This window comes from Dendropsophus ebraccatus, chromosome 8 (genome assembly GCF_027789765.1).
Source record: "Dendropsophus ebraccatus isolate aDenEbr1 chromosome 8, aDenEbr1.pat, whole genome shotgun sequence".
Taxonomy (NCBI): domain Eukaryota; kingdom Metazoa; phylum Chordata; class Amphibia; order Anura; family Hylidae; genus Dendropsophus; species Dendropsophus ebraccatus.
The window spans coordinates 86,701,558-86,717,215 of record NC_091461.1 but is presented as its reverse complement, the minus strand read 5'-3'; the positions used below and the strand labels follow the sequence as shown (position 1 = coordinate 86,717,215).

Sequence of the window (15,658 nt, the reverse complement as noted above, 5' to 3'; positions counted from 1 at the left end):
TGAGGAAAGATATAAAGCAGCTTCTCCTGTGTGTGCAGTGGATGCATCCAGTCTCCAGCCTCCATGTCCTGAACTACTCACAACTAGACTAGATGGAGCAGGTGGTCTTTTCCTGCTGACAATCTCATATGTTTCTAACTAAATATTCACCATACACACAGAAACACTGCTAACAATGTCAGATACATGTAATATAGAGGTCAGCCATATGGATATAGAGGGGTCAATGTGGGGGCACACCATAACACACACAGCCTGCTGCAGCCATAGCACGCACACACACACAGCCTGCTGCAGCCATAGCACATACACAACCTGCTGCAGCCCTAGCATACACACACACACACACACACACACACACAGCCTGCTGCAGCCATAGCACATACACAACCTGCTGCAGCCCTAGCATACACATACACACACACACAGAGCTGCAGCCATAGAACACTGAAGAAACCCACCACATTGAAGACAGAGGTTACTGCTACACTACTTGTGTCTTCTCCTCCTCCTCTATATTACACAGGATATCTTCATATTACACTGCTGCTCATATACAGTCATCCAGCATCCAGCAAGAGAACAGCACATATGTCCCCTGCACAATGGACTCATCCAGCTCAGAAACAAACTGCCAAATAGTGACTAACAACTTTTCCTAGACCCCCCTTATCTAATAGGGCCAGTGTCCTATTAGAATGTTGCTCATAATTATAGTGCTTGAAAAGGACTATATTGTAATCCGTATTCTTCTTCTTCTTCCGTTTCTTCTTCTTCTTCCAGCTATTTTTCTACGCGTAATACAGCCCGAACCGCTTTACGCACAGACTCCATTCAAACTGCGTTTTGAAGCCCTCGGCGGTGTGAGGTGTGCTATCTATTTTTCGTTTCGATCAGATTTGTCGTTTAAGAAATTTACGTTTAAAGACCCCAAATTTCCCATAGAAAATAATGGCCCATTGCAAATAATGGCCACACTCTAACCGCTAACAGCCAATCACAGCACATATGCAAATAGCTGAGATATAGCAGCCAATAGGAACTCTAAGGTCTCGTCAGGCATGTATCACAACATCCACAGTCACATGTCCACTATTGGCCAATAGAAGATGTAATATATGGAAGGCCCTTAACGATTCTGTCTCACTGACATGAGTAAGATTGTCATGGTAACCGAGCAATGATCTCTACCATTATAAGTACCCAGATCGCTCTTAAAGGGACGGGACCCAAGTCGCTCTTAAAAGGGACGGGACCCAAGTCGCTCTTAAAGGGACGGGACCCAAGTCGCTCTTAAAGGGACGGGACCCAAGTCGCTCTTAAAGGGACGGGACCCAAGTCGCTCTTAAAGGGACGGGACCCAAGTCGCTCTTAAAAGGTCCCATGTAGCTCTTAAAAGGGATCCAAGTCACTCTTAAAGGGACGGGACCCATGTTGCTCTTAAAGGGACCCAAGTCACTCCAAAAGGTATGGGACCCATGTCGCTCTTAAAGAGACCCATGTTGCTAGAGCGACCTGGGTCCCTTTAAGAGCGACCTAGGTCCTTTTAAGAGCGAAATAGGTCCCTTTAAGAGCGACATATGTCCGTTTAAGAGCAAAATGGGTCCTTTTAAGAGCGACCTGGGTCCCTTTAACAGAGAAATGGGTCCCTTTAAGAACGAAATGGGTCCCTTTAAGAGCAAAATGGGTCCCTTTAAGAGCAAAATGGGTCCCTTTAAGAGCAAAATGGGTCCCTTTAAGAGCAAAATGGGTCCCTTTAAGAGCAAAATGGGTCCCTTTAAGAGCAAAATGGGTCCCTTTAAGAGCAAAATGGGTCCCTTTAAGAGATAAATTGGTCCCTTTAACCCCTTCGTGCTGCAGCTAGTTTGGGCCTTAATGACCAGGCTAATTTTTCAAAATCTGACCTGTCTCACTTTATGCTCTTATAGCTCAGTGATGCTTTAACGTATGCTAGCGATTCTGAGAATGTTTTTTTGTCACATATGGCACTTTATGTTAGTGGCAAAATTTGGTCACTACTTTGTGTGTTTTTTGTGAAAAACATCAAAATATCATGAAAAATTTAAAAAATTAGCATTTTATGAACTCTGAAATTCTCTGCTTCTAAAAAAAGAACGTCGTAGCACATAAATTAGTTACTAAGTCACATTACCAAATTATACCAGAATAAAGAAGACATATTGGTAAACATATTTTACTTTTTTAGGGTGTTATGGGGCTTAGAAATTTATCAGCAAATTATCACATTTTCGTGAAAGTTTCCAAAACTGATTTTTTTTAGGGACCAGTTCTTTTTTTAAATGAATTTAGAAGTCTGGTATACTGAAAACCCCCATAAGTGACCCCATTTTGGAAACTAAATACCTTAAAGAATTAATCTAGGGGTATAATGAGCATTTTAACCCTACAGGGGCTGGAGGAAAGTGTTCACAATTCGGCAGTAAAAAAATGGAAAATTAAAATTTTCCAATAATATATACGTTTAGATTAAAGTTTCTCATTTTCAAAAGGAACATGAGAGAAAAAGCACCCCAAAATTTGTAACGCAGGTTCTCTTGAGTACAACGGTACCCCATATGTGGGCGTAAACCACTGTATGGGCACACAGCCGGGCTCAGAAGGAAGGGAGCGCCAATTAGCTTTTCCAATGCAGATTTTGCTGAAGAAGTTTCTGAGCGCCAGGTGCGTTTGCAGTGCCCCTGTAGTGTCAGCAGAGAGGAAACCCCACATAAGTCACCCATTTTGGAAAGTGCACCCCTCAAAGAATTTATCTTGGTGTGTGGTGACCATTTTTACCCCACAGGTATTACAGGAAAGTATTCAAAAGACAGTAAAAATGAAAAACTCGAATTCTTCCAATAATATGTTCGTTTAGTTTGAAATTTCTCAATTTCAAGAGGAACAAGAGGAAAAGAGTACCCCAAAATTTGTAACGCAGGTTCTCCTGAGTACAATGGTACCCCATATGTGGGAGTAAACCACTGTATGGGCACACAGGAGGGCTCAAAAGGGAAGGAGCGCCAATTAGCTTTTTCAATGCAGATTTTGCTGCAGAAGTTTCTGAGCGCCAGGTGCGTTTGCAGTGCCCGCAGAGTAAAATCTCCCAATAAGTCACTCCATTTTGGAAAGTACACCCCTCAAAGAATTCATTTTGGGGTGTGGTGAGCATTTTGACCCCACAGGTATTAGAGGAAAGTATTCAAAAGTAGACAGTAAAAATTAAAAACTCGAATTTTTCCAATAATATGTTGGTTTAGATTGAAATTTCTCAATTTCAAGAGGAACAAGAGGAAAAGAGTACCCCTTGTTCCTTTAAGAGCGACCTGGGTCCCTTTAAGAGCGACCTGGGTCCCTTTAAGAGCGACCTGGGTCCCTTTAAGAGCGACCTGGGTCCCTTTAAGAGCGACCTGGGTCCCTTTAAGAGCGACCTGGGTCCCTTTAAGAGCGACCTGGGTCCCTTTAAGAGCGACCTGGGTCCCTTTAAGAGCGACCTGGGTCCCTTTAAGAGCGACCTGGGTCCCTTTAAGAGCGACCTGGGTCCCTTTAAGAGCGACCTGGGTCCCTTTAAGAGCGACCTGGGTCCCTTTAAGAGCGACCTGGGTCCCTTTAAGAGCGACCTGGGTCCCTTTAAGAGCGACCTGGGTCCCTTTAAGAGCGACCTGGGTCCCTTTAAGAGCGACCTGGGTCCCTTTAAGAGCGACCTGGGTCCCTTTAAGAGCGACCTGGGTCCCTTTAAGAGCGACCTGGGTCCCTTTAAGAGCGACCTGGGTCCCTTTAAGAGGGACCTGGGTCCCTTTAAGAGCAAAATATATCCCTTTAAGCGTGAAATGGGTCCCTTTAAGAGCGAAATGGGTCTCTTTAAGAGCCACCTGCGTCCCATTAAGAGCGAAGGGACCCAGGTCGCTCCTAAAGGGACGGGAGCCAAGTTGTTTTTAAAGGGACGGCACCCAGGATTCTCTAAGTTTCTCTTAAAAGAAAGTCACTGGTAAAGGGGCGCTCTTTTCAAGCACTATGTATTTCCCTGGAAATACAAATCTAGTATATATTGATAAGCAAAAATTCATATCAAAACTCAATTTTAAATTGTTCTACGATTTTTTTTTTAAAGCTGAGTCGGTACATTTTTTCCCGACTCCAACCAAAACCAACTCAGACTCCTGGGGTCTGTTCAGCAGGTGATGCTGTTATTGTCCTAAAAAACAACTTTTAAACTTGCATCCCTGGATAGGCGTGGCCTAGAGTGTCAGATTGTGGGTACAGAGTCGCGTTGAAGAGTTAACCAGCCCTACAAAAACATGTCCACTTTCTACCAGAGACAACACCACTCTTGTCTCCTGTTCAGATGTAGTTTGCTCCATTGACTTGAACGGAACGGAGTTACAAAACCTGACCGAACCTGGAGACAAGAGTGATGCTGTCTCAGGAAGAAAGTGGCCATGTTTCTGTAGTGCTGAATAACCCCTTTAAAATAGTTATCTGCAGAGCAGAAAAGGTCCTAACCTTTCTGTTCTCCGGCACTCCACTTTCTCCCTCTGCCCATCTGTGCTGATACTTCTGTGGACAAGAGGAGTGGGAGTAAGTTGTGGGCAACGACCAATAGCTTCCCAATAATACAGATGTAATGGAGACAGTGGGCAGCTATTGGACATTGTGTGCAGGCGTGGTTTCCACCGCATGCAATGCCTGCAGTTCCCAGAACATGCTACCGCTCCTCTCGTCTGCAAAAGTTATGAGCACGGATGGGCAGACGGGGGAGGTGAAGAACTGGGGAGTAGAAGAGGTAGGTAGTTTTTCGTGATATAAATATAACAATCATCATCATAATAAATTAGCAATCCTGGTTTGTTAGTTTTTAGCCCTTTTTGTTTACGCTGTTTACCATGCGGGAACACTTATTTTATATTTTAATAAAAATCTGACAATTATGCATGCTTTGATACCAAATAGGTTTATTTATTTTTGCATAAATGTTTTGTGTATAACGGGAAACGGGGCGATTTAAGCTTTTATTTAGGGGGTCATTTTTTATACACACTTTGAAAGTTCACCTAGGGCTGTGCTCTTCTCATAGTCTGCCTAAGGCAGCTCTATGAGTAGATTGCCCATCGGACCACATGGGAATAGTGTGATCTGTCACTGCAATAGTGATTTGCCATGTCAAATACACACCAGCATTTTGACTAAATAGGGTGCTGCAATGAGGGGAAGAAAAAAAAAAAAAAAAGTATACTTGAAACATACTCAATCTGAGGAAGGCAAATATAAATCCCAAAACACATTATTGTTTTACTTGTTTTTTTTTTTTATTTGCTTTTGGTTTTATTACAATAAAGCCACTATATTAATTTTAACTTGTGTAATTTGGAAACATTGTGTGGCAGCACCAGGACATTGCTCCAGCTTCTTTGCACCCTTCATTGCATACCTCTCAATGGGCCTCCAGTGTGATAACATCCAGTCTTACCTGGACTGAACGTCTGGCAACCCTCTCCATGATGACTGACTACCCCTCCAATATCGGGACATTGCGCACTAAGCCCAAGGGGCTACAAGGTGAGAATCCATCTACACCATTACTCTTTTGCATTGTACATGGGGTGCTGACAGACACATGTACTGGCACAGGCCCCATTAACTCCAATAGGCTGGACACAGTCAACTTATGACTATGTTTGGGTAATTTCCAGCACATATGTGTATTACATGGGTGGTGTTCTGTGCTTTAAATCCCACAAACAAAACATATACATGTAAGAAATTACATATGTACTCATTAGTTGACATTTGGACCATTAAAGAGATATTCTGCTAAAACATAACTTTTCATATGTTGCTGCTTATGGTGAGACTTATTATCTATTTAGTCTCCTTCACCAGTTCCTGCCAGCCTCCGTATTATACTGGCAGTCTATGGGAGGGCTTGCGCGCCTCCTCACTCTGCGAGGAAGAATTGACATGTCAATTCTTCCGAGCGGAGAGGCACAGAGAGAGAAGGCGTGCAAGTCCCCCATAGACTGCCAGTATGACACGGAGGCATCAGCCTTAACCAATGTTCGTTTACAAGCAATATTTGTACCAAGGGTGAAAATGTTTACTGCATGTGAAAATTTGCATATAAAAAAAAAAAAAAAGAAAAATCGCAACTGCATTCGTGTGTGTGTTTACATTGGACTTGACCATAGATTAACCCTTCCAGCATTACAAAGAAACTACAAAGTTGCAGATAAATCCTGCCAGGGACTTGTTAACATCAGCTGTCTGGGAAGGGGGTAAGACGGAAAGACCAGCTCACATAGTTTTTTGAGTCTTCAGCTCAGAAATGAGGGGGAGGAGACTGAATAGATCATAAGCTTGGAAGAAGTCTCACCAAGGGCAGCAACATATGAACAGTTATGTTTGAGTGGAATACCCCTTTAATGTTGATGGGGGCTGAAAACCAAATATCAAGAAGAGAACACTAGCTATACTTATTGGAGGAAGCCACAGGCAAACCAAACACCAGGGCGTGAGGCACAACAATGATGACTGAGAGACCCAACGAATGTATATACATAGATACAAACAGGAATTCTACCAAACCACTTACCTGGTCCTTTTCATGAGGGAGAAGGCCCACTGGCGGGAGTAAGGAGGCAGAAGAACTGCAATATCTAGATGAACCCTTTCCTTCCAATCCTCCATAGTTAATCCTATACTGAGGACCATCTTTCAGCAGCCTTCCATTGTTAACAGCCCTCTTAGCTGCAAGACGCAGGCGTCTTTGGAAAATAGGGTTCGCAACAACTCCAGTCAGATCACTCTGGCTACGTAAAAACTTCTCAATACTCTTCAGCGATGAGCCACTGGACTCCTGCAGTCCTTCGACCGCCCTACGAAGGAGTTTATTCCAATCCACACTTCGCAGGTCAGCACTGACTGGCCTTTGCCCCTTGACTGGTTTAGGTTGAGGGCTAGGTATGGTGCTTGTAAGACGGCCAGGGTTTTCTGGGTCCTTGTATGAGGCCACACCTTTATTAAGAACTTTGAGGACTGACCCATCCTGTACACTGAGATCCAGTTGCTCGAGTACAAGTCTTTTATCAAGCCCATGAGAAACGCACACAGCGTGACAAATCCGTTCCTCTGATGGACGTTGCTTTTGCCTCTTTACCTTTTGTATGGCTTCCAAAATCCACTCCGTGTACAGAGGGTTCGCAAGTTTTACCATGGTTAAAAAACTGGATCCAAAAGCCAAGTGCTGCCCATAGAGGTCATCCGTGCACCGCCATACACATCCGGCCAATAACCCAACGTATCCTAGGTTGTATTCGGCAACAGCTCAATCACATCCATCTTCAGAGCAGAAACCAGTCACAAGGACTCACATCAAAAGGAACAGCTGGAACACAGTAAATCCACGTCATAAAACAAAATCTAGGGAAAAAGAGGAAACAGACTTCATTGAAATGATCAAAGAAAGGGATATATTAATGAATGACAGGGGAGCCACAACTATAAGATTCAAGTAGAAAAATATCAGTTTTCAAAGATAATCAATCTTAACCCAGAAAGGACAGTGAATGGCACCATCACATCAACAGTATAACATAGCCACAGATGGGTCACCATAATGGTCAGGCATTATTTTGGAGTAGTGAGGAGAATTGAAGTATTGAGCAGCATAGACTGTACACCATTGGCAGGGTAGAGGCAGGGGGGTACAATAGGAGAGTACCAACCGAGAGATTGGGGTTTTACGAAGTCTTATTTACATGTCAGCATGCTCTATTCTACTACGATCCAGATTCACATAAGCATCACTATGGCTGTATCCGCGTTTTACAGGACTCGCTAGGGCGGCATCCATCTTCTCCAGCTGCTGAGAATCAAATGCCAGACCTGAACAGTTCGGCAAGTCCGCTCAACACTAGCAACGAGTAATAAGTTCCCCAAATGTTTTTGTCAAAGAAAAAAAATCACCCAAAGTGAGAACCTGGTAGAAGGGCAGCATGCAACCTTAAAATAGTTCCTCCCCCCCCCCCCCCCCCTTTGAGTTTGTTTTGTTCTGTTATTACAGTAGATCTCTATCTAACCAAAGTCAACTCCCTCTTGGGTCACTTAGGTATTTCTATACATTAGCACATGTACACCTACAGAAGCAGCTGAAGAACATGGGAAGAAAAATCATTGTGTGCCAAGGCATACATCAGGAAAAAGGCACAGGTTTTCATGCAAACCAGGGCTGTGGAGTCGGTTAGCCGCAGCTCCAACCCCAACTCCTGTATTTTATCAGGACCGACTCCAACTCCTTCATAAATGGCCAGCATTATACCAGTGGAGTTATTTATCACACTGGCTCAGCGGATTCTCCCTAATGTCCTACATAATCCTGGGGCAACTTCTGAGGGAATAAGGATTCATATAAAGCAGATTCTCCTGTGTGTGCAGTGGATGCAGCCAGTCTCCAGTCTCCATGTCCTGAACAACTCAAAACTAGACTAGATGGAGCAGATGGTCTTTTCCTGCTGACATCTTCTATGTTTCTAACTAAATATTCATTATACACACAGAAACACTGCCAGATACCTGTGATATAGAGGTCATCCATAGTGATAGAGAGGGGGTCATCCACAGTGATAGAGTGGGGTCATGGGGACAGGTAAATAGGACTTCTTTATTATGATCCCACCAGCCCCTGTCCCCCCCTGAATTTTTCAGTTGCCCAGAAAACCCCTTTAATTTATGCCTCTCTCTCTCTCACAGACAGCCTGCTGCAGCCATTGCACACACACAGCCTGCTGCAGCAGTAGACCCCCAAAGATCTCCCCCACACAACAGACTCTTGCAGCTCAGAAACAAGCTGCCAAATAGTGACCGACAACATTTCCCCGACCTCCCTTATCTAATAGGGCCAGTGTCCTATTAGAATGTTGCTCATAAAATATATTTATGAGCAAAACTGATCGTCCAGGCAGCCCATAGGATACAGCAGCGTCTGCTGCCGATGCTCCTATTCACCTTAGCGCCGGCAGCAGATCGTTGCTGTATCAGTCGCTTGTTTTTCAACATGTTGAAAAACAAGCGACTGCAACGATCAGCCGACATCGGCTGATCGTTGCACTCTATTCCACGGGACGATTATCGTCCGTAGCGGCCGATATCGGCCGAATACGGACGATAATCATTCCGTGGAATAGGGCCTTTAGTAATGTCCTTGTTTGCACCAGGTGGGGGGGAAAGGAGACGTTGGTTGACTGTGCAGGAGCCAGGATCAAGAGGAAGGCGAGTGCAGGATTTTTTACCGGAAGAAAACTGCCTACAGAGTATAGACTACCTAGAAGGGGGGGGGGGGGCCTATCTACAGGGTGAAATTAGCTACAGGTGGGACCTGCCTACAAATACCTACTTAATACATACCTACTACAGAAACCTGTCTACCAACTGGAGCAACCAACCTACATCTCTCCAACCCACTTACATAACCACTCTGCTGTTTGGGACTTCAAGGGGGCATTATTATTGTTACTGTTTGCACTCTACAGGTTCTGGAAAAGTGCCCAAGATGTTTATCTAACAGGGTTCATAGTCATAGCTCAAAAGAAATCCACATAGAAGTCTGGGCCAGATTTAGATAGTAATGGTTTTCCTGCATAGATGCCGACCTCTTACCATTAGGTATGCCTGTATTTGCATTACCACAGATTTTAAACTTCTCCTTGGCTTAAAAAATACTCCCCAAAAATCCTTTGAGCAGTATTATTACTCTGCTAGAAAAAAAAACAAAGCACAACCTCTATACACCGCTATCAATGAGAATAATGGGCAGGTTCATTATTGTAATGGATTTAGAACATGGAAACGCCATGGATTACCACCACTCAATTACCGTAAGGCTAATCATTAGGCAGATCTGCAGCTACAATCCAAGCGTCAGACGTGAATCTTCCAGTAGAATACATGTCACAACGGTCACAGTCATAGCTCAAAATGTTAACTCTGCCTTAAAGAGTACCTGCCGTGAAAACTAACTTTTAACATATTATCAGACATGTCAAAAGTTATTGATCACAGCGCTGAAAAAGATATAGCTAGGGGAAAGATCGCAATGCAATCCCTGTCCAGCAATGCAATCTGTCAAAATTCCCCATAGAAGTCTATGAGAAATGTTGACGTTTTGAGGGTATCATGCTGCCGTGATCTTTCCCCAGCTATCTCTTTTGATCAGAGCAGGTGTCAGCGGTGAGACTCAAATTCTGACATTAGTTTGTTTTCATGACCGTGCCCTTTTAAAAGGATTATTCAGGAAATTATAGATAGACAGCGTTTGTGTCCAATGTTGTTCACATTGTAAGGGACATTTATCAAAATGCATGCCTCATTCAGTTATTCTAGATTTACCTACTACATCTGCTGGAAGTTTCTTCCAAGCATCTACTACTCTTTTAGTAAAATAATATTTTCTCACATTGCTTCAGATCTTTTCCCCAAAATAAACTCTCACTATGTCCTCTTGAACCTTATTTAGTCCTTTGACATATTTAAAAGTTTTCGATCATGTCTCCTCATCTCTTCTTTTCTCCAGACTATACAGATACAAATCCTTAAAGCAAATCTGTACCCACAATCTGCCCCCCCCCCCTCAAATTGCTTGTACCGTCGAATAGCGACTTTTAATCCAAGATATGTTGTGTTGTCCGTTCGGCAGGTGATGGGATTATTGTCCTGAACAACAACTTTAATTCTAGCATTGCCGTGTCAAAGTGACGTGGTTTGGAGCACCCATGCCCTAGGCCTGCACCACCTCTCTGTTCCGCCTGCACACCCTCCTCGTCATTAGGAACACCCCAGGTTGGATTCCTCTTCCTTGTCCTGTCAGTTCTGCAGCTCGCTAAACCGCATGCGCAGGAGTTTGATAACTCTGAAAAGGAAAAATCCCGCCTGGGGGCATTCCTAATGATGAGGAGAAAGAGAGGGATAGGGCACGGGTGCTTAAGGTCACGCCACCAACACAGCTCTGCTAGATTAGCTATCTGATGTTACAAGCGGTTTGGGTGGGGGGGCAGATTCGCTTTAAGTCTTTCCTGACATGTTTTAGCCATCTTCGGATGTTTTCTATTTTATCAATATCCTTTTTAAGGTGAGGTCTCCAGAGCTGAACACATTATTCCAGATGTGGTCTCACTAGACCTCTATACAGTGGGATCACAATCTCCCTCTTCCTACTGGTTATACCTCTAACTATACAGCCCAGCATTAGATTTGCTTTCCCCACCGCCTGATTGTACTGGTGACTCATTTTAAGGCTGTCAGAAATTACTACCCCTAAATCCTTCTTTTCTGAAGTCTTTGCCAACACAGAACTGCCGATATATGATACTTGAATAGAGGATTCCTCCTTCCCAAATGCATTACTTTACATTTGGAAACATTGAACTGCAGTCTCCATTGTTTGGACCACTTATCTAGTAAAGCTAAATCATTTTCCATATTAAAGACACAAATCCACTGACCTATCCAGGGATTAAATCCAAGTTTCTGGAATTTCAGCTTTCTATGGAGAACTGTATCAAAGGCTTTGCTGAAGTCTAGATTGGCGATATCCACAGCACCACCTTCATCCAGCACTTTTGTGACATAATCAAAGAAATCAATGAGATTGGTCTGACATGATCGGCCCGCAGTAAAGTCATGCTGGTTTGGATCCATCAAACTGTTGGTTCTTAGGTGATTCATTATCTTTTTGTTTTTTTAGAAGAATCTCCATAATTTTTACTACTTCAGATGTTAAGCTAACTGGCCTGTATTTACTGGGCTCTTCTTCACTACCCTTCTTATGGATGAGTATAACACTGGCCATTCTACGTGGCTCAAGAATCGTGTAGGTGGGCTGCACAGGCATCATTAGTAATGTCCCTGCAGCCACCATTGCTGTGATTAGTTGTTGGCCGCCCACCTCCTATTACACTGACAGCAATCAGATGATGATACGCTCCTCGGCTGAGCACGGTCTCTATTACACAAGGAGATATCTGACTGATTTGGCAATAACCACTCAGTACAATAGGGCATTTCCCATCCATGCCCTTATGGTGACACCAGTATATAGATAACAGAGGTACACACTATAGCTGCTGCTCACAACTCTTCAGTGGAATGATGCCAGAGATGTAAGTGTGCTTCATATTAAGTATAGAGGTTTATCTTCTTGCAGCATTTTCTATAAGGAATAGTGTAAATAGAGTCATTGTAGTAGCGACAGGGAACCTTCAGCCTTTCAGCTTTTGCAAAACTACAATTCCCATCATGCCATGATGGGAATTGTAGTTTTGCAACAGCTGAAGGGCTGAAGATTCCCGTTCCCTGCATTATAGTGTAGTACAGGTGGTTTTATTTGCATTTTGTCACATAATGTTATCATAAGAAAAGCTAAACCCAAAAACGTCCATGTATTTCACATTTTCCCACTGACTCTCGGCAAGGTCATCACAGCCGCCCATATACATGCAATGTGGCTTCAAAACTGTATGAAGAAACCTGACTGTGGGAACACAAGCTTGTGCCGTTCCGTACATAAAATGCAACTTTAACATTTCGAGTCAAAGTTTTTAAAGGGGTATTCCAGGCTTTACCTAACTCCCAGGAGGTAAGAACAGGAGGGAAAACGTAAAGAACTGTACTGCCGTCTCCATGCACCACCGCCGCTAGATTCCCTGATGGAGGCGCTCCAATGCTATCCCCATACACTCAGCATGGGACATTGCAGCCAATCACTGGCCTCAGTGTTCACATGCTGGTTCTAACACACAAACATGGAGTCCAGAGATTGGCTGCAGGGTCCTGTGCTGGTGGTACTGGGACGTCATCGGAGCATTTCCGATGGGAACGGTGATGGCACTGGGAAGGGAGCAAAGTGCCTCAGATAGTAATAACATCCTGCAGGTCCAGCCTGGTCCATGTACAATGTCTTGTAGCAGCAGTAACATGGTGCAATGTTACTATAGGGGACACCTCAGTAACATGATGGTGCAATGTTACTATAGGGGACACCTCAGTAACATGATGGTGCAATGTTACTATAGGGGACACCTCAGTAACATGATGGTGCAATGTTACTATAGGGGACACCTCAGTAACATGATGGTGCAATGTTACTATAGGGGACACCTCAGTAACATGGTGCAATGTTACTATAGGGGACGCCTCAGTAACATGGTGCAATGTTACTATAGGGGACGCCTCAGTAACATGGTGCAATGTTACTATAGGGGACGCCTCAGTAACATGGTGCAATGTTACTATAGGGGACGCCTCAGTAACATGGTGCAATGTTACTATAGGGGACGCCTCAGTAACATGGTGCAATGTTACTATAGGGGACACCTCAGTAACATGGTGCAATGTTACTATAGGGGACACCTCAGTAACATGGTGCAATGTTACTATAGGGGACACCTCAGTAACATGGTGCAATGTTACTATAGGGGACACCTCAGTAACATGGTGCAATGTTACTATAGGGGACACCTCAGTAACATGGTGCAATGTTACTATAGGGGACGCCTCAGTAACATGGTGCAATGTTACTATAGGGGACGCCTCAGTAACATGGTGCAATGTTACTATAGGGGACACCTCAGTAACATGGTGGCTACAACAGGGTCATGGATTGCTGTGAAGCCCTCTGGAACCCAGACAGGTCAGGCAGCGGGTGGGAAATCCCTTCTGTGCAACACTAGAGGGCTGCAAGGCTCCAAGAGGCAGAGATTCCCTCACATTGCTGGAGCAGAGGAGCCCACAGATGATAGGTGCCATCCCCATAGACTTTGCACACATGCCTCCTCTGTGCTGAGGGTTTGTTACTCTGTGTCAGTGCAGGGATAGCACAGTCTCTGGATACAAGCGCGGCGGCTCCGTTCACTGCGGGACAGCAGAGATCCTGACAGCAGGGGAGATTGTATGTGTCCAGCTGCCAGGACGTCACGTGCTCCCCTCCTGTGTGCAGGAACGTGCGTCCCTCACAGAGAGCGGCCAGTGAGGGGTTAACCAGGGCTCAGTGTTTACTACATGCTCCTGACACCACGCAGCGGTATTCAAAGACATGTGGCGCCCCCCAGAGGCGGTGCCGGAGAACAGCTCCTCGGGATGTTGGGCTGATGTCATAGCGGACAGGTGTAATGGAGCCGCAGAGTGACACAATGACACCTGAGCAGAGCCCGCACCGGCACCGCACAGGACGGGGACAAGGACACAATAACGCACTGTGGACAACGTGCACACAGCACAGGGAAAGCCGCACACCACACACTGCACCACAGCCCGTACATGCACAGACGCTAAACCAATCACCCGATGACGTCATAGCCGCATGACCCACTCATGACGTCATGGGCGCCAGGCATGACGTCACTCACATCACAGCCACCCCCCCATCCACACAGACAGCCGGCAAACTGACTCCTACTCACAGTCAGGTGCTCTCCAGCACTCACCCAGGTTGGAAAACATGGTTAAGAATCCACCGCCATTTTGTTGCGCCGTGTTCGGGTCCGACATGACACTGATTACACCGAGCCTCATTACACCTCACCTACCTCGCCGGGCACGCCCCTTGCTATGCTAATTGGCTCAAGTGCCTGTCAGTTATATATTTCCATAAATCCTTTGCCGGTATAGGCAGTAAGGGGCGGGGCTGGTACGCTAATGATTTGTACCAGTTGTTACCGCCTTCCCTGGACGCTTGTTATGGAATCGCTGGGCTGTGATTGGATGAGGCGCTCGGCGGGGGGCGGGGCCGCGCCGGGGACTATGATTAGTTGGGAGTGCGGTTATTTGTGTTGTTTGTGGCTCGCGCTGGCTTGTGTGTTTCTGTCAGGTGCGCGTGACGGGCGGGAAACCCGGTGTGTGTGGTGATGGACTGCTGTCCCGACGCGTGTCACCGGGCGGTGAGGGTACCGGCTGTGACCGAAACACAGGCTGTGCAGCGGCAGTAAATCTGACAGACATGTACATTCTAATGCTTTATGCATGACACTTCCATACCGTTAGATGGGGACAGCCCACAGGATAGGCACAGGCACTTACTGTCCTCCTAGTGATTCCGAACATCTGTAAATCACTTCATTTGCCAGAAATGACTTTTTTTATTACAGGAAAGGAAACACTTCACAGTCTTGGCCACTAGATGTCTCGCTTTTCTCTCAGTTGTTATCTACTGCTTGTTGTTAGAGGAAACCTGTCCTTAGTAACCGCTAGTAACCTTTCTTCAAGTGCAGCAACATATGGAAGTTTGGCGTTGGGGGTTAATCAGTCTTATTGTCAATGCTTGCAGATGTAATAGAGAGTGGGATGGTAATGGGTCTGTATGTGTGTGGTGCTGTTACATGTAGTAACAGCTAGATCAGGATGTAACACAGAAATTGGGGGCAGGGCTTATGTGTACTAGAGATAATGAGAAAGTAGTCTGCTAAGCCAAACTGCCTGCTGAAGATGATGCACACTGTTCTTTGACTGGCTTGACCATTTACTAATACAGTACCCTGAGTAATTTCATTATTAAAGGACAACTCTGGGCTGGAGTGAGTGGCTGAGGGGAGGGGTTAAAGGAGTTACATGCTCTCACCTCCCCCACCCCAGCACTGTCAGTATATCGCAGCTCCAGATGCTTCTGGGTCTGAGAGGG

At 45.0% G+C, this 15,658-nt stretch overlaps 1 protein-coding gene across 6 annotated transcripts in view; it reads right to left on the bottom strand.

Moving 5' to 3' along the window:
- Positions 1–14,790, bottom strand: part of KAT6B (lysine acetyltransferase 6B) — an 84,755-nt gene extending 69,965 nt beyond the window's left edge. For 2 of the 6 annotated variants that reach the window (XM_069980844.1, XM_069980848.1), the window contains exons 1-2: positions 14,469–14,790; positions 6,587–7,413 (exon numbers count right to left, since the gene is read on the bottom strand). In XM_069980844.1, coding sequence (XP_069836945.1) covers positions 6,587–7,207 — 621 coding nt within the window. In that variant the 5' untranslated portion in view covers positions 7,208–7,413; positions 14,469–14,790. Of the gene's footprint in view, positions 1–6,586; positions 7,414–14,444 lie in introns of all 6 variants that reach the window. The other 4 variants (XM_069980845.1, XM_069980846.1, XM_069980847.1 and 1 more) reach the window with 4 other exon arrangements.
- Positions 14,791–15,658: the final 868 nt, after the last annotated feature.